This window comes from Cetorhinus maximus, chromosome 20 (assembly GCF_964194155.1).
Source record: "Cetorhinus maximus chromosome 20, sCetMax3.hap1.1, whole genome shotgun sequence".
Taxonomy (NCBI): Eukaryota; Metazoa; Chordata; class Chondrichthyes; order Lamniformes; family Cetorhinidae; genus Cetorhinus; species Cetorhinus maximus.
This window is the reverse complement of record NC_135898.1, coordinates 36,929,457-36,955,310: the sequence shown is the minus strand read 5'-3', so window position 1 is coordinate 36,955,310 and position 25,854 is coordinate 36,929,457. Positions and strand designations below refer to the sequence as shown.

At 43.0% G+C, this 25,854-nt stretch overlaps 1 protein-coding gene across 9 annotated transcripts in view; it reads right to left on the bottom strand.

The window, feature by feature from the left end:
- Positions 1–25,854, bottom strand: part of ank3b (ankyrin 3b) — an 813,000-nt gene that overhangs the window by 43,183 nt on the left and 743,963 nt on the right. For 8 of the 9 annotated variants that reach the window (XM_078565894.1, XM_078565892.1, XM_078565897.1 and 5 more), the window contains 7 exons: positions 19,525–19,729; positions 18,505–18,601; positions 16,345–16,573; positions 14,812–14,937; positions 11,997–12,119; positions 11,540–11,566; positions 10,010–10,094 (listed from right to left, as the gene is read on the bottom strand). In XM_078565894.1, coding sequence (XP_078422020.1) covers positions 10,010–10,094; positions 11,540–11,566; positions 11,997–12,119; positions 14,812–14,937; positions 16,345–16,573; positions 18,505–18,601; positions 19,525–19,729 — 892 coding nt within the window. Of the gene's footprint in view, positions 1–407; positions 8,322–10,009; positions 10,095–11,539; positions 11,567–11,996; positions 12,120–14,811; positions 14,938–16,344; positions 16,574–18,504; positions 18,602–19,524; positions 19,730–25,854 lie in introns of all 9 variants that reach the window. The other variant, XM_078565900.1, reaches the window with a different exon arrangement.

Sequence of the window (25,854 nt, the reverse complement as noted above, 5' to 3'; positions counted from 1 at the left end):
TCCAGATTCAGAAACGCTGAATGTACAAGATTATATAACATCACAGTGATCATATTGATAATGGATCTAAACATGCTGAAAACACCCAAGAGCTTAGCTAATGCCATGTAACTAGAGTTGATGAACAAACTATATGTTTTTTTTAAATAAAAGTTCTGGAGGCACCAGTGGTTGCACCTTCTTGACTAACTTTAGGGCTGCAGAGTGGACATTGCCCCATGTTCTCTGCGTAAAGTTGGCTGGCATGCTTTACTAAGTGAAGACTATTGGGATTATATTAGAGAAAAGGGGGATACGAGACAACACAAACAACGACAATGACGACATGGTAGCTAAGGGTAAATCACGCCACAGGCAATCACAAATAATCATGCACTAAAGATCAACAAGTCGAAAATTTTACAAACTAGGCTTGATCTCCGCGATGCGAGCCACGTGAGGCCCAGAAACCTGACTGTTTTCCTCCCCACCAGTCCTTTTACTGTTCCTTGTCTCACTGTAGACCTTTTCAACCTTTGATTTTAAAGGCGCTGCCTCTGGTCTCAAATCTCTAGGAGACCGCGATGCAATGGAAGGTAGGCCGGCTTCTGATAAGGATGCATTTCTCGACGTGCTGTCTTCATCATCAGAGATCTCTGACTGCACTTTTTTCTCTTCATCGGCAAGTCGATCCACAAGTTTTAACGCCTCACCACTAATCCCTTTAAAATATTCAACTGAATGTTTACAGACCTCGCTCACTTGTCCCTTTCCTGCTCTTACTGGTTTAATGGTGGCAGTGCTAGATCTTACCTTAACTGGTAGTCTGGAATAAAATTGCTTCGACTTTACTTTTTCACCCTGCCCCTGCCCTAAGCTGCATTGCGAATTTGCCGTTGAAAGTGAATTAGTTTTGTCAATATTTTTAACGGGAAGTCTAGATTTTGTCTCAAAACATTTGGGTGGTTCTGCTTTCCCCTGTAACTGACTCTTCCTAGGCTGTTTCATCTTGCATGCTGCTGCTGATTTCTGCTCTTTATGAGAAACCGATGATGGAGGCATGGACGTTTTAACCGGAAGTCTCGATTTGGGCTTTTTTACTGGTTCCGCGATTTGCTTATCTACTTTTACTCTTTCGCTTGTTGGGGTTGCCAATGAACCTGGATTTTTCTCATTTGTTTCGACAGCCGATTCAATTTGTGGTTTGGCTTTAGACTGACTACTATTCTGACTGCAGTCAGTATCTAGCACTGGGGAATCAAGTTTGTCATTACAATTACTTATTGGCAAATTGGCCCTTTCACTTTGTCTAATACATTCCTGACTCGTAGCTCTGGGCTCAATTTCTAACACTGTATGTTCTGCAACCTGATAATCTAACAGCACAGCATCAGCTTTAACTTCGACCACCTCAGATGCACTCGTATCTTTCTTCATCGTCATTGTAGAAGCAGAAATTCCCATTTTAATTGGCGTGCGTAATTTAGGATCAACTTTAGCAGCAACGGCCGATGAGGGTTTTTCCGCTGGGTTGTCACTGGATACCATTTCCAGGCCATCTCCACTAGCCTGGACTTTCTCATGCTCAACTTGTGGTGTCTCTACTGGCGCCTCAGATGTGTTGTCCCCTGACTGAGGCAGTGTTGTGACTACAAGTGTGTTTTTAACCCTTTCCCCCTTGTCCCCTGACTTCCCTTCAGCAGTATGCTCACCAATTTGGAAAAATTGGAGCCTTTCTTCAACAAAATCCCTCTTGCTCATGTCAATTGCACCACTGCGAGTCATCTCAAACATCTTCCCTTCATGAAATGGGAAGGGATTAGGCTCACTAGTTGGAGTGCTCTCATCTGTTGGGGTTCTGGCTGGGGTTGTATCTGGTGTTGTTGCTTGGGACCTGTCCTCTACTGCTAAGCCAAAGGCTTTTTGCTCATCCTCTCTCAACCTAGCTTCAAAGACTTCATCGTCTCCTCGGCCATTAGACCATGGATCAAAGTCAAGGCCTTTGGTGGCAACAGTTTTAAACGGGGTTGCAAATTCTTCCTCTAGTTTGTAACTAAAATATGTATCATTAAACCGAGTTCTGTCAGGATGCCTGCCTTCCAAAGTGAAGATCTCGGGTCCTGGTTTACCATCAGTTTGCCCTTCGCTTTTCTGTTCAGAAGTCTGAGCTTTAGACTGCAAGGGTGCTTCTTCTTCAGCGCCTACCTTTCCTTCTTCCTCAATTACTGCAAGTTTACCCTGGCTATAGGAACGATCCCCCTGCTTCAAAATCCCTTCAGTGACCCATACATCCATCTTGGTTTCTATTCCCTGATTCAAGGATTTGGAGTCCGTTTCAGTTAAGCCGTCATCTTCATCCTGCAGGTCATATCCATCGAGCGAATCAACTTCTGTGGCATCAGTGTCGTGGGAGAACTCCGCGGTCGTCGCTATGGAGCACTCGGTCACCGACTGGTCATTATTGCCGTTTGGGATGGCGTCGTCTTCCGAGTTATCGTCCAAAACAAACTCGTCGTCGCCATTTTGGGGGTCATAGGCATTTTCTGGCTGCGCCATGGCTTTACATCTCGGCAAGCCAGCAGGGCTGTCGTCGTGGAGCTTAAAGGTGTACTTTTTTAGCGGAGCGGGCTGAAAGATGGATTCATCGCTGCTCGAATCGCTGTCATGGGCTCCGGGTGGGGTTGGGGAGGGTGGCTGGACCCTGATGACAGGCTCGGTCAAGAAGTGTTTGTCATGCTCTTCTTGCAAGTTGAGCTCGATCATGTCTAGCTCGTCCTCAGCAGAGGCACAGTGTTCGCTTTTCCTTGCGGTGGGCGTCTCAGTGTCTAAGGTGTTGATGGGGGGGGGCGGAGGGAACTCGATGTAGGCCACACGGTTTTCTTTCGGTCGTTTGTCGTTTCCGTCTGCTTCACTAGGCTTCACCGGTCTCACTGCAAATCCACTCGCCTCTTTCACGGAGGCCACCTTGGCCGGCTCTTCCTCTTCCGACTCTTCGGAAACTTCTGGGATTGGACTAGGTTTTCCGTGCAAGGTTGGCAACTGGGAAGAAAGCTCATAGCTGATTTCCTCAGAACTGGGTGTTTCAGGCGTAAGAGGGCTTTTACCAGAACTTTCTATGAGTGATACTTGTTCCAAAGTGTCATCCTCTGGACTACCCTGGGGAGAAGAGGGCTGCTTGTGAGGTCTAACTGTATAAAAAGTGCCCCTTGTCTCCTGCACTGTCCTGCTCTCCTGACTGATCATTCTTTTGAAACTTCCTTGGTGTGGGCCTCCAGCTTCCTTTTCATACTGTTTGCCCATTTGAACAATACTAACGTACACAGGCAGAGTCTTTATCTCTTTAAATCCTTCAATGCTCGCTAACGGTGCTACTTTTTCCAAATACTCAACCGGACTCTGATCAAAGAATTCACTCAACGATGCATCTTTATCAGGGCTAAACTCCAGAGAGTCAGGAGATTTGACTGGGGAGGTTTCTAGTTCTTCCCGATAACTGCCCAAATCCAAATGATCTCCATGGCTGTTGGAATGACAGTCTTTGGAGCCATTAGTCCGAATGCTGGTCTCTGCTACTTCAAAGAGCTGCTTTCCTTTTCTGACCCGACTAAGGGTCATGTTGGACACACTGGTTATCTGCTCCGACTTGTGGGGTTTCACCTGATCACCATTGCATTCGTGCATCTTAGAAGCTAGTTTAGGTTTTTCCTCTGATATTCTGACTGGGATCTGTGACGGACTTGAACTCTCCTTTTTCACAGTTCTTACTCTCATCTGATCGCCGGCATGGTCACCATCTTCTCTACTAACTAGCTCTGTGTAAGCTGTTTTCTTGGATGGAGAGGTTAACAGTGCTTCTTGAATTTCTTTAACTGAGGGCCTATTATTTGACAGAAGCTCCTTCTCCATTACAGAAGGGCCAATTTTCTCTTGTATCTGTCCATTGACATTAAATTCTACATGAACAGCATCCTTTTCCTTCAGGCTGTCATGTACGAGGACATGTGTAAGCTTGTCGCGATGTGATTTCTGATGGGAATTCCCACAGTTCTCCCAAGTCCTGTAGACCTTTCTCTCTTTATCTGATTTCATTTGGGACTCAGGTTCTTTATTCAATACTGCTGCATCTTTTTCAGATGGCCGCACGATGCCTTTTGTGCCAAATATCAACTGCTTTGGAGCAGTGGCCGCAAACTGGGAAACGTGTGCGGGCGGCATAACTTCTACCGTCTTCTGAAGCGCTGACGCCACCGGCTCTGCGGCGACATTCAAACCTCCGAGCCCACTGAAGTCTTTCAACTTACTGGTGTGCACTTCCTTTATCGTTGAGATAGCCCCTTCCGCAGCGTGCTCCAGCTTCTTCTGATTGATTTCTTTCAGAGAGAACTGGTAGACCGGCAGCTTGCTTTCATGCACTCTTGTAAGAGAGAGGCTCTGCTGCCCTTCTTGCAGGTTCTTTTCCAAAAAGCATATTCTTGCTTCGTCGTCAACTTGGCCACAAGAGTAAGGGTCAACGCACTTCCTGAACTTGCCGTCAACGTGATCGTCTTGCACACCTCGGTCATGTGGGTGGATGTATTGTGAGGATTCATTACTCTTCTGTGTTCCAACTGGCTCAGGTTTCGAATGCGGGGAACTGCTTCTCATTTGTTTGCAGCAATGGAATGCTGGTTGGGACAGATCTTCGCTTTGTTTTATTTTATCTTTCATGTCATCTGAAAAACTTGAGTATGTCCTTCGCGCAGAGCCCGGTCGCGAGTCGGCTGCCCTTTTCTCTTCGGCTCGTACAGAATACTTGCGGAAGCATGGGTCACTCTGCTTCTCCTGGCTCCATTCGTCACTCGGCATTATCTCAGCGAGTCGCAGCTTCTCGGGACTGCTGCTGGGGGAACTCAACCCCGAATGTGTTTGCATTCCTTCCCTTCTGTGCGGCTTCTTCTCTGGCGACTGCAGCTCGTCGTTTAATTTTTCCGTTTTATCTCGGAAAAACTGAGACACTTCCGTCAGCTTCTCTTCCGCTTCTTTCACCGTCCTGTCCACCCTGTCTTCATACATGAGCTTTTCTCTTCCACCTTCGAACCTGTCCTCACTGAAACGCATCCACAGAGCATGCTTTGGACTGCCAGACTCTGGTGGATAGTGCAGTACTGCAACCTTTTCGTAAGGATCATCCTGGCCTGTGGACTTACCCATGTTTTCAGGCATAATTTTGTGCAACTTAGCGAGCTCTTTCTCCTGCGCCGAATCATTCTTTCGTTTGTAATGGCTAATCGCCTGCGAATCTGCACAGAAGACCTGAGGTTGCTCAGTGACTGATTCCTCAGTGTCGGAATGGGAAATGTCCATTTTTTCAGAAAGAAGCATTTTCTCGGCAAACCTGTACGACTCTCCTCTCAGCTCCGAGTATTCATCATCATGATACTCGACAGAGTGCTGCGTGAGAAGCTTCAATGTTTTGTACGAGTCATCGGAGATGAGCTGTGCAGAGCTGGGCCGGCTGTCATCGTCCTGGGAGACAGGAGTGTTCACCCTCGATGATTCCATGTAGGAGGGAAGGGAGTCTTCAGCCGTGAGCTCCTCTTCCTCTTGTTGTGCCTGCTCATCCTGACAGACATCAAACTTCTCTGGGAAAGCTTTGGTTTCTCTTACTTCACCATCTCCCAAAAAATCCTTCTGATAAACAAACAACTCTTTCTCAGGGTGTTTTTTTGTCTCTCTTATGATGACTTCTGTTGGTTCTGTTTTATTTCCTTTTTCAATATGAAACTCAATAATTCTTTCCACCTTTGGCTTCAAGTTGGAGTCTTTATCGAGAAACATTAATGGCGCCTCCCCAGTCTTGCTGCTTTCTGAAGAAACTGTGGACTTGTGCTCAAAAAGGCCAACCAATTCTTTGGAAGGGTCACGACCTGACTGAAAAGCCTTCATTATATCACGGACAGACATAGTTTCTTCTATTCTTTCACTCGCATTGCCTTCAGTGCTGGGAGGTGAGTGATAAACCATTCTCGTGGTGGTTGTAATGTGTGTTTCTTCTTTCACATGCACTTCTTTGGCCTTCAAGCATTTACTGTCTTCGTCGTCCGACTGCATTTTAATTTGGAAAGCTTTCATCTTGTCCTTGATTGACCCAATTGGTTTTTCTTCTGCTTTTGGAAACATTTCCGGACTTTGCGATGGGGGCAATCCGTCAGTTTTGGACTCCTGTGTTTCATCCGGTGAAGGCTCGTAGCTTCTAATGACACGAACCACTTCAGTCCGTGTTTCTGTAATAACTGGAGGTATAGGAACATCGTGAAACAGAGGTTTAGGCCCAGTGCTCTCTGCACTCTGAGGAGCTGAAGGGGTCTTTTCACTCCTGGTCTCAAACCCACTATCTGACAGAGGACTTTTATCTGGATCATGCTGGGAAAAGTCATCGGGTGACTCCAAGATGGCTTCCGTCGCCATCATTGCATCTGCAAGTTTGCTCAACTCCTTTTCTGAAGCAGAAGGGCGCATTGGTGGGGGAGGCATCTTAAGTTTATGTTCTGGCAAAGGCATTGCTGGCTTATGAGTTCTTTTGGAGAACATTTTCTCTTCACCTTCCTTTCTAGCATCAGTTTGGCGGTATTTATTGTCACCCATCTTTCCCAAAGAATCAATACCGAGATCATTTGTCAAATAGTCAACAACTCTTGCCAAACTGAAGTCCTTTTCATCTCCATTATTGGCTTTCATGTGTACATAAGTGCCAAATTCCTCACTGGCCCTTTGCTTCGCTTCTTCAATATCATCATAATCAAATATAACCCATTCACCTTCACCCGAAAGATCCCCATTTGTCTGAGCTCCTTTGACACCATGTTTATTCTCTGTCAACCCATCCTTCTGCAGGATCTCACTGACTTTTACTAAGTCTTCTTTAACCTTTTCCACAAGTTTAAAAGGTTCTTCACTTTCATCTTCGCTTTTCCCTCCTTTTGCAGACACTTCCGAGGGGAATGCCTTATCACTCGTGGAGTCTGTTTGCAGGATGGCTGTCATCTTCATCAAGTCTTCCTTCATCTCAGCAACATCTTTCAAAATTTCCTGACTTGAGGACAGAGAGGAGGCGGAAGATAGTTTCAGTGCCGAAGGAGCAAGAAACAAGGATGATTTCAGTGGGGAGAGTGTTCGGGTAAATTGAGACTGAGATTGCGTGCGTGATTCCATAGTCAAGGATTTTATTGGTGATAACAACGCGGCAGCTGACTTGGTTAATGGCACAGTCTCTGGGAGTCTTTTCAGTTGTGGTTCTGATAACACATTTACAACAGAATACACTGGTACAGTTATAGTCGAAGACGTCACAGAGGTGGTTGTCACAGATGAAGACCTCAGTGAGGAATACAAGGAGCCTGCAGGGGGCAATCTGATTGTTTGAAAAGCAGGAGCAGTTGTAGGCGCTAAGGATTTAAGAGGGGTAAACGTGACAGTACTGGTGGCTGTGTGGGCTTTCTCCGCTACGTCGTGCACAGCTGTGATGGATTTGGCGGCCAGCAGAGCGGCTGACGCTTTCTCGGGTGAGGATCCAGTTGTTTGGCTGCAGAAAAAAGCCGCTGCTGAGGGATACTTGATCGGTGATATCGTTCCATTAGTAGCTGTCTGACCGTTCGACAATACGGCCGATTTATAAGGTGAAAATGATGCAGGCGACAGGCCCTGGGCTGCATCAACGATAGACTTCACAGGAGAGGATCCGGAGGACGACATTGATTTCAAGGAAGAGGACAGCACGGTGGGCGCGGTTGTAATTATGGACTTGAACGGCAAAGTGGATGAGTACATGTTAACCGTAGCTTTAGGGGAAGCTGGTGGGGTCATGGTTATAGAGGATCTCTCCAAAAGCAATCCCGCCATTGTTGCAGGGGGCAGCCGTGAGGAAAACAATGAAGATGTTAGTCCCTTTACAGAGGACGGTTCAGGCATGACTGATGCTTTCACTGGTGAAGAATTCAAAGCAGAGGAGGGTTTAACAGAATATTGAGTCTGTGTCACTACAGTTTTTATAGGTGACGGTGAGGGCTTAAATGATCTAATTGGAGATGCTAAATCGCTCATGGATCTTACTGAGGAGGTTGTGGAAGCTCCTAAGGTTGATTTGATAGGTGAAGAAGAAGAGACAGACCAAACTGACTTTAATGGGGAGGCTGTAGGAGTGTTGGATGTTGAACTCGACAGAGACGTAATTCCAGATTTCGCTTGTCCAGCTACTGAAATGGGGGCAGCAGCCCAGGACTGAAAGGGCCTTGTGGAAAAGACCGGCTTGTATGAGTACGGTGCAGGGAGAGACCTGGTGGTTCCTGTACTTCGTTCAATGATTTCTTAAACGTTTCAGAAACAAAATCCAAATAAATAATAAAAAAAAAAAAAAGAAAATCAACGAGAAAAATTAAAGAAACGGAGAGACCAGAGAAAAAAAAATTTGGTCAGTGAATAGGTTAAACAGTTAGAAGAAAAAGTACAAAATGTTTAAAAAATACAGCGATAAATTCAGTGAGAAAATTGATTGAACAATTTGATCCGGAAAGAACGTTCGCATTTGTTTCTTTTTAATCGGCACAAAAGTTATCAGGCTAGAAAACAAACTAAGCAGCAAAGAAAAACAATGCAAAAACAACGTGAAAAGACAAAAATAGGGTCGAGAATTAGGGATGAAAAGACAAATAAAGCACAAACGTGAAACAAATGATGAGAATTACAAAAGGAGATTTAAAGCTACACTAGCATTGCAGCCCTATTCACTTCCTTTCATTAGCTAAATTGTGCTGTCAATCTATATCCACTAGCGTTAGAATTTGGAATATTGAATTATTTTGTTCCATTAACATCAATAATGAAACCCCTTTTCCTTATTAGGCAAATTAATGTCCGAAGAAAAAAAAGTTAAGACCAATTAGTCTTATGTTCTCAGTAGTAACAGTGGAGCAACAGTTAGCGCTGCCAACACCTCAAGCTGACAGTGTCAATCTATCAGACAGTGGCATCGAGACCTACTTCTACACAAGTACAATTCAAATTGTACTCTGTATTTCAAACTAACAGTTTGAAAATTATCAAATGTTTCACTACCAATTCACGGTGTCAGCCTGTCTTGTGTGTGAATGCACTCGTCACTGGTAAAGAGTTCCAGTCTCATCCCAGAAGCTTGAGAACAAAATTGAGGTGGACACTCCAGCGCAGTACTGTGGGATGCTGCACAGTTGGACACGACATTAAACTGAGGTGGTGTCTGCCCTCCCAAGTGGGTGTAAAAGATCCCATGGCATAATTTCAAAGAAGAAATGGAATGAGACCTGGCCAGTAGTTATCCCTCATTTAGCATCACTAAAAACAGATTACCAGGTCATTCTCTCATTGCCGTTTGTACAATATCACTGTGTTCAAGTTGGCTGCTGCATTTCCTACATAGCAATATTAACTACACTTCAAAAGTACTTCATTGGTTATAATACACTTTGGGACATCCTGAGGTTGTGAAAGGTGCTATATAAATGCAAGTCTTCTTTCTTTCAATACCTCTAACATGCTTGCTAAAAATAGTTTGCGCTTCAGGCGACATCCTATAATCAATAGTTCCTTGAAATTTGTGATGGGTGTCTGGAGATGTGGTGTCTTTAGTGCTTCTGTATTAAACAGCAACCCGCCCTGGGCAAGCACGATCTTTCACTTTTTTGGGGTTACTGCTCAAGAAACTAAACTTCAGACATAATATATAAACGTGCATCGCAGTCAGCATGGAATCAACTTTAATTCAAGCAGCAAATTATATATATAATAAATATATATATATATATATAAAAAATGAAATGAGATGGAAAAAGTAATTTGAGTGAAAGTTTGCAAATCAAAGTTGGATCTTGCTTTCCAGATATACATATAGACAGGCAACTATGGTAAAATATAGAACAAATTTAGTTATTCACGTGCTTTATTTCAAAATTAAGAGGTCATAAACAAATGTCAAAAAATACAAACATTATCGATGGAGCTTAAAGGAAAATAGACTCACTCATTCCAGGTTCAGCAAGATAGCTGTAGCGCTTACGTAATGCCATAGATGCAAAAGATTGACGACGGTCTGAAGCTCTCTCGATCTGGAAGAAAGAAGATGTGGAGCCATTTTGGTCATTTTGATTCCAAATTGAAGTATCTTCATTCCATTTCACAGTTGAGACTTTACAACTATGCCTCTTCTCTACACAGAATTTTGTGACATTAAATGCCAATTGAAGCAATATGTTGCTGCTTGACATCCTGATTGAGCAGTCAATTCATCCCCCGCTTTTCAGTCTGCATAATATACCTCTAGGATGTTCTTAAAAATGAAGTTATATATTTTCCCAGTAATTGTTTTCTGCTTCACAACATCTCCACTAATTCCTGTTTAAGGTGTTGTGTTGTTGCTGCCCTCTTCTCAAAGGACAGGATGGCACAGTGCATGGATTTGCTGGTTGTCACCATCAACGCAATGCCAAATTCGGCCAAGTGGAGGTGCACTTCTGCAGGGGAGGGCTAGTCCTGCTTCCAGGAAAGCAAAGCAACGCCTAACCTTCCAGTGAATGAAGGTAATCAAGTTGAAATGCTAGTTAAACACTAGGACATGCTTCCCATGTCTTTTGACGAGCGCTCATCACTGCATCACTCCAAGGTTCTCAGGGCTGTTGAGCACTAATGGTCAGTGCGGACATGTCATGGACAGGATGAATGGAATTGCAAAACACAAGCACACAACACACAGACAAATGAGTTCACGCAATGTCCTTGACACAGACATTATACTAGGCTCACTATTACAATTGGCAATCTTGTTATTTCTGTGAAACACAGGACTACAAGTGCGTGTAAGCAGTTAACCAATTTGTTTTAGTGCAAATGCATGTTATAATTTTGAATGTGTAGTAACTTCTTGCAAGTGGCTTGAGAAATGATTTTAGTATACGGTTACAACAAATATTCTGGTGTTTAATGCTGGCATAGGAGGTGTGAAGCTAATTAAATCTCATGGGGCCATTGACTAATTCAATTGGGACTGGACACTGTTCCAGCATAAGATACACAGGAATATTCATTGTGACCACAAGCAGGCACATTGTGATGTAACTATTGAGCCATGGCAGTTGACCCAGTCCTCGCAACATGAATTGATCTTTTTGCTCTCCAATAAAAACTCAATAATATAATAATGTGCTAGATCAAACACTCCAGAGCACAGAGATGGGTACATCGGCCCCATCGTACAATTTCAGCTATCCTAACAATTATCCGAATGCTTTAACCATTTGGGAAAATTAAATAGGATCACGAAAGAAAGTTACAAGATTATCATTTTCTAATTGATTCCGGGTTTGCAAAAAATTAAGAAACTTCCCCAATCCAATAAGATTCGGCTTTAAATGGCTGGTGTGGTCAATACGCCCTATCTGAGGAATGTCATGTGACTACTGTCATGACTGACTGAGCCCAGTTGCAAACTGCCCCCCTGCAATAACTTAATAGTCATCACCAAGTTTAGACAGATTATCAGATTTTTTTCCTTTACCTCTTCATCTGGATCTGATTCGGTTTCCTTATGGTCCCAAGAAGCATTGCAGAGACAAGGAGCATTATAATGGACAGCAGGGAAAAGAAACATCAGGATATGAAAAGGACCCAGTTGGGGGTACAAAAGGCAAGCACAAGATCAAAACAAGCCCAAAGCCAAAAAAAAACCAAAGAATTAAATGATTTAATTTACAAAAAAAGAAACACAAATTCAACAACAAATGATGGAAAATGCTACAGTATAGGACTCTAAATTATCAGCCAGTGCAAGGGCTTCATAAACCACACTATTATCTAGAAAACAAGCTTTAGAGACGAATAAAATTGTAAAAGAATGCAGTATGTCTTACAACAGAACAGTGTTTCTAACTTCTATAGCAGGCAGGTGCTCAGCAAATTTAATTTATTTATCTCCCTTCAAAAGAAGACCTGGTTATTAAAGCCTTTCCACATACTTTTTTGTGAGCCGGCAGGGTAATGTTCAGATTACAGATTGCTGCCAGTGGTAATCCTTTAGAAGTTTTCGGTTCCTTGAGGAAAGACAGACGACCACAGGGCTCCTGGCTGTTGTCTCTGACCTAGAAATAAGAACCATTTTGTTTAACACAATAGGTGATACTGTTGAGCTCTCCAGCCTGGACAATGACATGTAAACCAACATCACTGTAAGCCATCTAACCAATAACCTATCTCATTTGCTGCCTGCGGGATCTTGCCATGCGGTGTGTTGGCCTGCAGAGCATCAGTTGCACAGAAAAGTTTACTGTAGAACTTATAAATCAGTACCATCTTCAGGTTGTTTAAAAATATTTGCATAGACACATTGTAAAATGGCCCATATGCACATTTTGTTGCAAGGGAGATTGTGGGTTAGTCTTTGGCCTGTCATCCAATCAAACCCAACATAGTTGGCTGTGTGAATTGCATGTGAAAAGAGTTTGTCAGTCTCAGTTCTATTCTCTGTGGGCATTGGCCTGTAACACAACTGATGGCCTCACTCAAGACAGGACCAAAGGATGGTTGACCTGGGAAGTGAGGAAAAAACGACATTAGGGGAAGCTCTTCCAAGGCTGGGAGTGAAGTGCACTATCGGGACAGCAAAGGGCGACTTGACCCAGTAATGTTTGATGTCGACACTGGGCCCCTGAAACCGAAGAAGTTGCATTGCTCTGCACCAGCATCCATCATTAAGTCCCACTCCAGAGACTTCAGCACACGATCTGAGCTGACACTCCAACACAGCGCTGAGGGAGATCCGTGCCGCTGGCTATCACCTCTTTCTGGTGAGATATTAGGCAGGAGAACAATTCGCCCTTTTAGGTGGACTTAAAAGTTCCCTTGGAGCTCCTTGAAACAAGAGCAGGGAAGATCTCCTCTGTGGCCTGGCCAACATTTATCCCTAAACCAACAGCACTAAAACCAATTATCTGCTCATCACCACATTGCTGTTTGTGCGATCTTGCTGTGCACAATTGGCTGTTGTCCTTCCCCACAATAAAACAATGACTCCAGTTTAAAAGTACTTCATTGGCTGTAAAGCACCTTGGGAAACTCTAAGGACATCAAACGAGCAATATTAATGCAAATCACTGGCACCTTGATAAAAGAGCTCTTTACTCAGCATCAGGCTAAGTTTTTTTTGTATGGCAGCATTCTCATCTTGCTTTCAAACAGCTATAAAAATAAATTGATATTTTAATGTCAACAAGTTTCAAACTGGAAGTGCATTAGACTGGTCACTACATCCTTCATCGTCAAATGGAGTTTAAATGAAAGGCCATTAAGTTATCATTTAAAAATAGCACACAGATTGCATCTCTCACAGCATGTTAGCGAACGCACATTTAGAAGGAGTTTCAATTTGGGAAATAGATACATAGCTTCAGACAAAGGCCCACGTGCTTTTCCCTCAGCTCGTTTATACAAAGTCTCTATTATGCTTTGCTTGGGGCAGAGGTCACGAGAGAAGTGTTTGGCATTGAAGCATTCATGAACAAAATAAACCTCTGCTGAATACATTAGCCTAACAAAGTGGTGATTGTTGCTGCTGTCTCTCTTGTGCATCCCCCCACTCCATTCACCCCACTACTGACAGCCATGTCTCCATCTGTCTGAGTCTTAAACTCTGGATTTATCTCCCTAAACCTCTCTGCCTCACTTTCCTCCTTTTAAGACACTCCTTAAAACTTACGTTTTTTGACCAAATTCTTGGTCATCTGTCCTAATGCCTCTTTATGAACAGTTGATTTGTCTCTGATGGTGTTAGCTGAGGGATGAATGTTGGCCAGGATGCTGGAAAAACTATCTGCTTTTCTTTGAATAGTAGCATTGGATCTTTTACATCCACCTAAACTGACAAATTAAATGTTGGTTCAGCACTACATCCAAAATATGGCCCCTCTGACAATGCATCTTGGTGTCAGCCTAAATCACATGCTGAATTCTGTGGCAATGCTTGAATCTATGACAATTGGCTCACAAATAAGAGTGCTATCAATGTTAATAATGGTCTATCAATTATATTGTTAAGATACACTGGTGAAGGGCATTGCTTATTAAGTGTTTTGAGCACGTATAAATAGAGGGTGCCCCTTAAAGGGGCTATCAATTTGTTAATTATTTTATTTTGGGCTTAAAAGTACATAAATAGGGTATAGCTGGAACTCTAGGTAGGAATGTACAGATGAGACACTGAAGAAGTCAATAAATTCTCTTGATAAAGGAAAGCTCTATGTCTTGGTTTCGACTTCACCAACCAGCTTGGATTCTATTAACAACCAACTGAGCCAAACTATCCTTAAGTGGGGAGGCGGTGGTGTAGTGGCGTTGTCACTGGACTGGCAATCCAGAGACTCAGGGTAATGCTCTGGAGATGTGGGTTCAAATTTGAATTCAATAAATATTTGGAATTAAAAGTCTAATGACCATGAAACCATTGTTGATTGTCGTAAAAATCCATCCAGTTCATTAATGCCCTTTATGGAAGGAAATCTGCTGTCCTCACCTGGTCTGGCCTACATGTGACAGCAACGTGATTGACTCTTAAAAATGCCCTCCAAGTAAGGGCAATTAGGGATGGCCTAGCCAGTGATGCCCACATCCCACGAACAAATTTAAAAAAAAACAAGATTTTTGCCACCTGTCCCAATATGTCCTCCTTTGGCTCAGTATCATGTTTTGTCTGGTTACAGTCCTGTGAAGTGCTGTGGGATGTCATTCTCACATTAAAGATGCCATGTAAATAAAAATAAGTTGTTGTTGCTTTCTCACCTTCACACCGAATGGCAATCTATTTTCTTTGAAAGCATAAAAGTTGAACACCAGCTGCTGGCCTGCTTTGGCTAGAGGAGCTAGGTTTCCATAGCAATCCACAAAGATGGGTTTACCTTCAAGCACCTGTTGGCAAGATTACAAATAAGCGCAAACTGTGACTGAAGAAATGTGTCAGTCATTTTGACAAATCCATTTTCAGAAATTTATGAAATGAAAGTGATCTTTAAAGATGAAACTGTTTGAAATCCCATTAAGCCTCTGCCCCAGACAAAAAAAAGCAAAACCTCTACCACATTTCTCAAAACTGACTTGAAATAACTTAATGAGATGCCTATTCATACAGTGGAACATTACCTAGAGAATCCACCAACATTCACCCTGGGGCTTGTGTCGATTGTAAACAAACAATCATGGCCCAGGTACCAGGTGCAGAACTGGATTCGATTGGGATAAAATGTTTCCTCTGATCAGGGTATCAAGAATGTGTGCATGATCTTAAAATTACAGCTGGGCCAATGGAGGAGGGCTGTAACTGAGTCGCAGAATGGGAAATTAACGAGAAAGGATAAGGGTTCCTTCTCAAGGCAAGCATGCCCCGGTGCCACCAGCTGGAGGCAGCCTGTCCACTCGACTAAAGCCCAGACCCTCCTAAGCTATAAATGGGAAGGGGAGAATTGAAATCAAGTATTTTATTTAAAACATGAGCAACAGGTGTAGGCCATTCAGGTGCATGAGGCGGTTCTAATATTAGACCACAATCATCTGTACTCAACTCCATTTACCTACCTTAGCTCCATAACCCTCAATACCCTTACCAAACAAAAATCTATCAACCTCAGTCTTGACAGTTCCAATTACCCACAGCAGCCTTTTGAGAGAAGAAGAGTTCCAGATTTTTGCCGCCCTTTCTGTGAAAAAGTGTTTTATTCTCCATTTTTCTTCCTCAATGACCCGGCTCTAATTTTAAGATCATCCCCACATTCTTGATTACATATGAACATACAAATTAGGAGCAGGAGTCGGTCACTTGGCCCTTCGAGCCTGCTCCGTCATTCAGTAAGATCATGGCTGATCGGATGACAACCTCAACCTCACATTCCTACCAACCCCCGATAACCTTTCACCCCTTTGTGAATCAAGACTCTATCTAGCTCTGCCTTAAAAATATTCAAAGGCTCTGCTTCCACCGCCTTTTGAGGAAGAGAGTTCCAAGGACTCACCACCCTCAGAAAAAAAATTCTCCTCAACATTGTCTTAAATGAGTGACCCCTTATTTTTAAACAGTGACCCGATCAGGTGAAACAGTTGTTCTGTAGCTACCCGATCAAATCCTTTTCACTGTGTAGCATCACAACAGAAAGCAGACAAAACAAAAAAAAAACAAAGTCCAAATTTAAAGCAGAGATCCAGAAGTTGGTCACGCGCCCACATGCAAAGTAACACAGGCCGATCTGCGGCAACGGCAAGAGACGGCAGATTGCTGCTTCACATGGACAAAAAAGAAAGGCGGAGGGGAAAGTGAGACTGTACCTCGATGTCCTTGCTTCGGGCCACTTCAGTGAAGTTTTCCTGCTGCTCCAATGTCTTGTCAACTTTATCGTCAGTCATGCAGAAGCAACGCAGGCGGGCTTCCACAGGGTCATGCATCTTGGCAAATACAACAAATTTGGCCATGTACGGGACACAGATTAATTCCCTGTAGAGCTGCGTGGCCAAACTAACAGTTTCTGGCACCTGATGGCAGTCGACAAGCCAAAATCTGTGCATGAAATTACACAAACATGAAGTTCATTGAGACCTTTAGAGCTTGGCACACAGTCAACACACGAGATCATTCAAAATGGGAGGCCGCAAATTACTTTCGAAACTAGGTCACATGAATATTTTATCAGGCATTTTTTATCAGGACTCGTCTCATTTCTTCCCACTGTGGAGGTTGATAATTATCTGTACGGAATCAAAGAAGCAGTCTTCTGGTAAAGTCGCAGTTTGGGAGTATCCCGCATTCCCAGGGTTTGGTTTTTCCTCAAAACTGCAGGAATTTTCAATTCTATTCATGTATGAAAACTGTCACTTGAAACTATCTGCTCCATGGTGCTCATTCTTATATCAAAAAAAATGCAGATACACAAATGTAGCAGGGTTAGCAATCCTTCAGCAGTCTCCAGGAATTAAATATTAATCTCCAGGGCACTGCCAAGCAACACTCAGAAGAAAGTGGAGCATTAAATTAAATCAAAATTGTGTTTCTTTACCCCATTTTTCTTTGGACACTTTCATTTATTTTAGTTACAATAATATTGGAGGTGATGGGGGAATAAAAGGCTGTCTGGCCAGGTGGGGTGTTGGAGACAGGTGGTCATGTGATGAAACCTCCAGGAATATATCTGATCAGAGTTGGCAACCCTGGAATCTAGAGGTGTAGTAGAAACGGATGAGTCTTTCTTGTTTGGTTGTGCCCATGGCTGCTTTCCAGTGAATACAATGGTCACAAGGAGACATTATAGTTGAATTTGGTGCAGGTTTTGCTGTTCTGAAAATCATATATTATCAGTAAACAATGTAAATAATGTGAGCATTGGGCATATTGAAAGGATACAAATCTGGAAATCAAGCAGAGGCAAAGTGGGGCCCAAGCTATTTGGTGTCAAAAAAAAAAAATGGGACCTTCTAAATCCCGACTTCAAATAAACAAAGGAACTTTGTTTAATCTTTATGGAACTTAGGCAAATGGCAATAATTACAAACTGTGACAATACAAGTGGAGAGGTTGAAAAGGTATTCCAGTAGGTATAAAGAGGAGGAAAAATGAGAAGAGAGGGCTCAGCACCAGGTCTGTATCTGATGGTTCAGAGGCAGTTCAAAATAACTCCGCTGGGGGTGGGGGCATTCTTAACGGGCCAGTATCCCAAAGTGATCTCCTTCCCTTCTCCATCCAAACAAATGATGTCAAATTGCCATTTCAATCCTGAATTCTGAATGTAAGGGGTGAGGAAGAAGCTAACTGGCTTGTCAGGTCAGAGTTTCCCTCACCTCAGTACTATAGAAGTGGCTTCATGTCATTCCTGGCTACTTATTTCACTCACGTAACAGGAAACACAAGTTTTCAGGCTCTTAAAAATCTCAGCAACCTGGAGGGATGCAGTCCAATCCTGATAACTCAGACACTAAGAATTATTCAATGATTGAAATTAAACAACATTAACAAAATAGCAAAGTGGGAATTCAGTGTTCAAAAGAAATTGAACTCCCAGTTAAATTAAATTTAACTTTAAACAGTGAGTATTAGAATCAGAATCTAAATAACATCATGACAGTTCTGATATGACAGATCACTTACAGAATGAACCATGATGGCCGTTCATTTTAAAAACTGAAATATTAAAATACCATTCAGGCAGAACATATGCTTGCACGTATACGGTAACAGTAAGAATACAAACAGGGGTTCCTGACTAACTGTCCCCTTTTTACAATAGTAAAATTATTTTCTCATACATCTCTGCTTTGCTAACTGGCTTGAAGAAGTAGTTTGGCCATTTTCATTGCTTATTACCCAGACAGTTAGATTAGGCAAATTGGGTGGGTAGTATTTTTAACTTGAAGGCACATCCATTGTGCCCTACTGCTAACAAGGTTGGGATGCTTTTTAAGGGAGCGGGTGCCATGAAATTCTTTGGAAAATTGTACCTGGCTGAAACATTTGTCGTGAAAGAAACTGCTTCGTTCACAAAGGTTAATGGTGTTGTCCCTGTTATCTCTTCCCACTGAGCAGGTGATGTGCCTCCTATCAAGTAAAGAGAGAAAACATCAGAACAAGCAGTCAGGGCCAATGAGGGCTTCTGGTCACATCACGGTAAAACAATGATAATATTCTCCAACAGACTAATGAATATTACACCTGGAATATTAAACACCTGTGGATTAAACCTACAGGTCCAAATACGGAACCTATAGAAAATTTGCTTGTTTATTGCCACATTCATCACAACTACCTGTCCAGAAAAAAGTTCAAAGAATACTGGTACAACATTGTAAAGGCTTAGCATCCCAGGCTGGATTGTAAAAACATTAGTGTTTAATAAGTCAGCAGTGTGATGGAATATTCTCCACTTGCCTGGACAGCTGAAGCTGCAACAACACTCAAGAGGCTCAATAGCATCCAGGTCCAGGACCAGGACTTGACTGACACCCATCCACCACCTTAAACATCCACTCCCCCCAACTTAAGATGTACTGTGGGCCATCTACAAGATCCACTGCAGCAACTCGCCAAGGCTTCTTCAACAGCACTTTCTAAACATGCGACCTCTAACATCTAGAAGGACAAGGGCAGCAGCTGCATGGAAACACCACCACCTGGAAGTTCCCCTCCAAGCCACTCACCATCCTGACTTGGAAATGTATCGCCATTCCTTCACTGTCGCTGGGTAAAAATCCTGAACTCCCTCCCTAGCAGCACTGTGGGTGTGCCTACACCACATAGACTACTGTGATTCGAGAGGGCGGCTCACCTCTACCTTCTTAAGGGCAATTAGGGATGGGTAATAAATGCTGGCCTAGCCAGCAATGTCACATTCTGAGGATGAATAGGAAAATTATATATTTGACTTGCACTGCACAATAAAAATGATCGACAAACTATTTCATGCTTAGAAAATATTGGCACTTCAAATGGTTATGTGCAGAACAGGGTTAGGGCAAACCAACCTGTTATACTACACAACAGCCTGAGGCTTGGCGTATCCCCCCTATATCCATTTGAAACATCTCCTCCTGATGCAGGTGGCACTGGAATTGTCATAGTAATAGGTTTGTGGAATTTCCTCCTCCTGGGTTCCACAGTTACAATGGGGCTAAACGTGGCTCGGTTCCCAAGGATCTTTTTGACAAGGTCGTCTGGGACTGGCTGGGCCTGTGGAATAAGCACAAACCAACATTAAAGCTGGATAATAAGGGTCACATTTGCCACCACACGTCAGTTGATAATAAACAAAGGAAGGATCTCAGAGCTTAAAACCTATGTGCTCTGTGATGCACAGTTATTTTCAACAGGCACCTCCGGAACAAAGGGAACAGTTAGGAAATTTTCTGTACTTGACAAGTGGCTTAAAGTTACAATTAAAGTGGTAACACATTGGAATCATGGACACATATGACTCCTCCAAAATGTCCTTTTAAACCACCCCATTGACACAATAACAGTATCAGGCAGGTAAAGGGACCATTGGCCTACCTATCCACAGTACTCCCAAGATGCATTTCTAATAACCGTGAGTCCCATTACACTCACAAATCTGTCTAACTTCCTTCATGAATCCCATTGACGCTTTTTGTTCTAGCAGCCAGTAATCTGTTCCACATATTTATCACTTACCAGTTAAAAATATGTTCTTCCAACAGTTCCCATTTTTTTCTGTCATCCTTAATTTACGAACATACAAAATACAAGCAAATGTAGGCCATTCAGCTCCTTGAGCCTGCTCCGCCATTCAATAAGATCATGCCTGATCTGTTTGTGTTTCAAATTCCACATTCCCATCTACCCCGATAGTTAAGATTCCCTTGCCTAACAAGAATCTATCTCCGCCTTAAAAATATTCAATAACTCCTCTTCCAACGCCCTTCTAAGGCAGAGAGTTCCAAAGTCACACAACCCTCACAGAAAAAAAAAATTCTCCTCATCTCTGTCTTAAAAAGGTTACCCTTAATTTTAAAATTAGTGCCCCCTAGTTCTGGACTCACCCACAAGAGGAAACATCCTTTCCACGTTCACCTTGACGAGACTGTTCAGGGTCTTATATACTTCAATCAAGTCATCCCTCACTCTTCTAAACTCCAGTGGAAACAAACCCAGTCTGTCCAACCTTTCCTCAAAAGACACTCCTGTTCATTCCAGATATCAATTTAGTAAACTTCCTCTGAACCCCCTCCAATGCATTTACATCCTTCCTTAAATAAAGAGAACAAAACTGCATACAGAAATTGTAAAAAGTTGAAGCCCCAGTACAAACCCTTGCAGGACGCCACTTGTCACATCCTGCCAATGAGAAAAAGATGCATTTATGCATACTCTCTGTTTTCTGCCAGCCAGCCAATATTCTATCCAGGCTAATATGTTACCCCCTACACCATGAGCTTTTATTTTCTGCAATAACCTTTGATGTGGCACCTTATCAAATGCCTCCTGGAAATCCAAGTACAGTATGTCTACAGGCTCCCTTCTATTAACAGCGCATGTTACTCCTTCAAAAAACTCCAGTAAATTGGTTAAACATGATTTCCCTTTCACAAAACCATACCGACTCTTCCCGATTACCTTGAGTTTTTCCAATTGCCCAGCTATAACCCACTTAGTAATCGATTCTAACACCTTCCTCACAAAAGATGTCAAGCCAACTGGCCTAAAATTTCCTGCCTCCCTGCCTTCTTGAATAGAGGGGTTATATTTGCTACTTTTCAATCTGATGGAACCTTTCCAGAATCCAGCAAATTTTCAAAAATTAATACCAACACATCTACTACCTCATTAGCCACTGCTTTTAACACCCTAGGATGAAGTCCATCAGGACCCTTGTCAGCCTGCAGCTCCATCAGTTTGCTCAGTGCCGCTTCCCTAGTAATTGCAATTTCACCAAGTTCCCTTCTCCCTTCCACCTCCTGATTTACAGCTATTATTGGAATGTTTTTTGTATCTTCTATAGTGAAGACAGAAGCAAAATATTTGTACATTTCATCCACCATTTCCTTATCATCTACTATTAACTCCCATTCTCACTCTCTAGAGGACCAACACTCGCTACTACTCACTTTACTTAGTCTATTCCTTTCTAAAAACCTGTAGTAATTCGTAAATGTGACTTTGGGCTTGTGCCCTGTACTTGCCAGTTTATTTGGATGTAAATTGTCTAAACCTTTCATAACTTTAAAGACATCTATCATATCCACTCAGAGTATCCTCCTGCTGGGAGAGCAGAAAGGCCCAGAGTTTGTCAATCTACTGGAGCAAAACACCAATGCGAAGTTGGCATTAAGACTACATTATTGTAATGTCACCTCAAGATATTTGTACAGCACTTGGATGCAGAGATGCACATCCAAAGGTTATCTTCAAAGGATTCTTTTTGAAAGCAGGGTACTCCTCAGCTCAGCAGGCATGTGTTTTATTTTGACATACATGTACAGCCAACATCTCAGTCCACAACAGCATTAATGTGTACCTCTGTACATGGTGACTTAATTATGTAATGGCACCAGTTTGAGATTGGAGCCAGGACTGTGTGCTTGACACTGGAAACTACATAACCACTGTTATGAAAAGAGGACCCAATCTGTAAGGGTTAATTCATGGATCTTGTGCTTCGATTTGGGGCCACAGTCCAAGAGGCTGCTGGTCACCAATAGGGCTACATCACTTTAGTACTGATTCTCCGGCCTACGTTTCCTTTAAGGGAAGATTCCCGCTTTGACTGTGGGATCCGTGAATTTACTTTGTGGTACAAGCAGAGAGTCAGTCAGGAAAAGGCGCAATGTAAAGTACACGGCAGATGAATAAATTAATGTGTGGAAGAGAAGGAAGTCTTAGATTGCAATAGGAAGCGCTAGGCTTTGCTCTTTACTGCCTGCTAGCCTTCAGCTATGCAAGTCATTCCAAAAGATTTGCTCCTAAGGAAACTTGGCAAATCCATCAGTAACAGCTGTGCATATCTGGAAATGGGCAGAAGCATGCCAAATTAGTCAGAATGATGAACTCAGAATTGGAGAGGGTCCAAAGGATTTGCAAGCATGAACAGTGAATTGTATCACCTTCCTCAAATTACATTGAATGGGCAGGGTAGGGTTGAAGGTAAAATCTGAACACTTCAGAAATTTTTGCCAAGCAACTTCAGAGGTTATATCAAATTGGGCTTTTGTAAAAGAAAAATAACTGGAATGCTAGGTGGAGTTATGTCCCCATCAATGCAGCCTCTTGTGAGATTAAGACCTTTACTGTCTGTAGACTTGGTTCTTAGAATCATGTTTCTGCATCGAGCGGTTCCTGAGAAGTCCAGACTGGCCATGCTACATTGTGGGCAGGCACCAGGACAATGGGTACTGTTTACTCCAAGTAGCAAAGTACACCACCATTTCTGGTCACTAGCCCATTGCCTTGTGGCCACTGAAGGAGCTCATCTCCAAGCCTGTGACTGAGAAGCTGTCAGGGGTATTGGTAACCATTTCTGTTGCTGGTCCAGTGGTATCCTTCCAGCAACACTATGGAAACCCACCTCGAGGGAGTGGATCTTGGTGCTCCATTACTGGTAAACCTGCTTCTTGGAATAGCACCACATGAAAGATTTATGTAGTACTCTTACAACCTCAGGAAGTCGCAAAGGAATTTACAACCAATAAAGTACTTCTGAAGTGTAGTAACTGCTGTAATGTAGGAAATAATTCAAGCACAGCATGGCTCTACGAAATAGCACTGTAATCACGAGAGGACAAAGGGAAATGCGCCATCTAGAATGAATGTCAGAAAAATGGCCCCTCTGACAGCATACTTGAGTTTCAGCCTGGATTTTGGGCTCAAGTCCCTAGAGCAGGATTTAAGGCCATAAAACTCTAATTCAGAAGCAAGGGTGCTACACACTGAGATACCACAATGAAGTATTTTCGAAGTGTTGTTATTGTTGCAACGTGGGAAACACAGCAGCCATTGTGCACCCAGCAAGCTCCCACAAACAGGAATGTGATAAACGGGAGGGAGAGGAAGGGGAAATAGACCATTAACAATATAATCAAGTCACTTAATGCCAAACGTGCTGTGTAAGATCAAGTGAAGATCAGTCATGTGCCAGCAGGGGCTGGGCAGAGGTGGTGGCCACATGATGGCCACAAACTACATTTGCTGTGTACCAACACCTGGGGTCAATATAACCTTCCAGAATTCACTCCCATTTCATAGCATCGTGCGTTTCGGCGTTCTAGTTTTCAGTTACTGCTGGCAAAGTCAAGTTCTTGAGCTGACAACACGATTTCGCACAAGTCTGTGTAACCACAGTAAAAGTGAATACCCTTAGTTCCTCCTGGTCTTTCAGCACCAGCATACCGTTGCAAGTATAGTGCAAGACATTCGCTGCATGTGCAGTGGTGCCCCAAGTTTCCAAACCCAGAAACCATCACCTTACTGATCAGGCGGACACGTCCAAAGCATCACTAATCCCTGCAGTCAGGGCTGGAACGAGTAAGTCAATACAGAACTGCATGAGATCATACTCAGGTTGCGTTGTGTATTTCCTACGAAAATATGATTGCATGGTAGCATTGCTCCAGTTAAGTTTTTTATTTGCTTTCAAAATAGAAACTCAGCAAAAACTGGCTAAAATGGCCAAATCCGCAGCTGTAGTGTATTGAGTATCCCACAGGAAGGGAATTTTTTTCTGAATAGTCACTACAGCATTTTTAGAGAATGCAGGAGCTTTGCCAGTACAGATTTGCTGATCAACAGACAGCCACCCACTTGAGATTACCAAATGGAATCCTGAGCTCCAGAAGAGAGTCCCACTCACAGGAAGCGTGGGTTGGAAGAATTGGGGGCTGCAATGTTGTAGCCTGATCTTTTCCCAAGCTCCCTTTTAACACACTACATTACTGGCAGAATGGGATGACAAAATTAGCCCAGTGTTTATATTAAATTCTTCAGCCATATAACTATTTGCATGCAGTCAAGTCTGAAATATTTAGAACAATTACATTTTTATATTTTGGTGGAAAATATTTCAACGTGCAGAATAATAGTTACAAATACATGAGGAGAAACTTTAACATTTAGTATAGAAGCATAAGGGTTTATGACCCAGGAGGGCCATTGACTCATCAAGTTGGTGCCAGTCGTTTGGAGTAGCGGTCCAATATTGATCTCACTTCCCCATATCTCACCAAAGCCTCTTTTTTAACACTGCTTCAAATATTCACACCATTTTCCCTTTGTGTCGAACACTGCTTGGCAAAGCATTCCATTAATCAATAATTCCTCTGCATTAAGAACTGTGCACCTCACACTGATACTGATAACTTTAAATTGATGAACTCCTGCCTTGTTAGTGATAACTCCAAACCACTCCCCCATTCCACCCCCCCCCCACCTTCCCTGCACTCTCAGAAGCTCAAAGGAATAGCCTTTCCCTTCCGCCCTAACAAAGCTTCTTTATTTTAAAAACATCCAGAGAATCTCTTCTTTGCCTTCTCTGCTTCACTGGAAATAGTCCTTATATCTCAAGTCTCTAATCATTACCACAGTTTCCTATCCCTGCATCATCCTGGTGAACCTCAGCTTTTCGTACTCCATGGTTGAATGTCCTCCTGCACCAAGATAACTAAAGACTTATTAAAGCATTTGCATCAGTGTCACCATCAAAGTAGGCTACGATACACCTACATTCACAGCATGTAACATAGTGACATTGTGTAAATCATTTACTTCAAGCAATTAGTTGCCTTTCTGTCTTAAGTTACTGTCCTGTCAGAAAATCCAGGGGGGAATTTTATGGAGCCCACAAGACCAGGAAATGTGGCGTGTTTAATTAGGGCAGTTGTGAAATTTCCATTTCCCAATGACAGGCTGAGATGCAGCAACAAAGTCAGCAGCGTATATGCGGTTTGTGGAGCCTCACAGCAGCCTGTGGTGGGGGGTTCTTGTAATACATTTGCATGCCATGTATACTCATTAGCATAAACCTTTTCTTAATTACATCCTACCTTCAGGATAATGTCAGCAGCGCAGGGGAATCTCGTGTCACTTGTTCATGTTTGTTTAAAGGTGGCACGCACCAGTCGGCTTTGTGCATTTGTGTGGAAGGTCAGCGGTTTTCCTTGTTTAATTCCACGGTATGAGGGAGGGGAGCAGGAGAACGGCAGCTTGCATGGAGACTCAGGGCCAGCAAGGTTGAGTCAGTGGAGAGGGGGTTATGGAGTGGGGTCAGGGGCATGGAGGAATGAAAGAGGTATCCGGGGGGTGGGGGAACAGAGGATATGGTCGGGGGCAGGGAGGATTGAACTGGG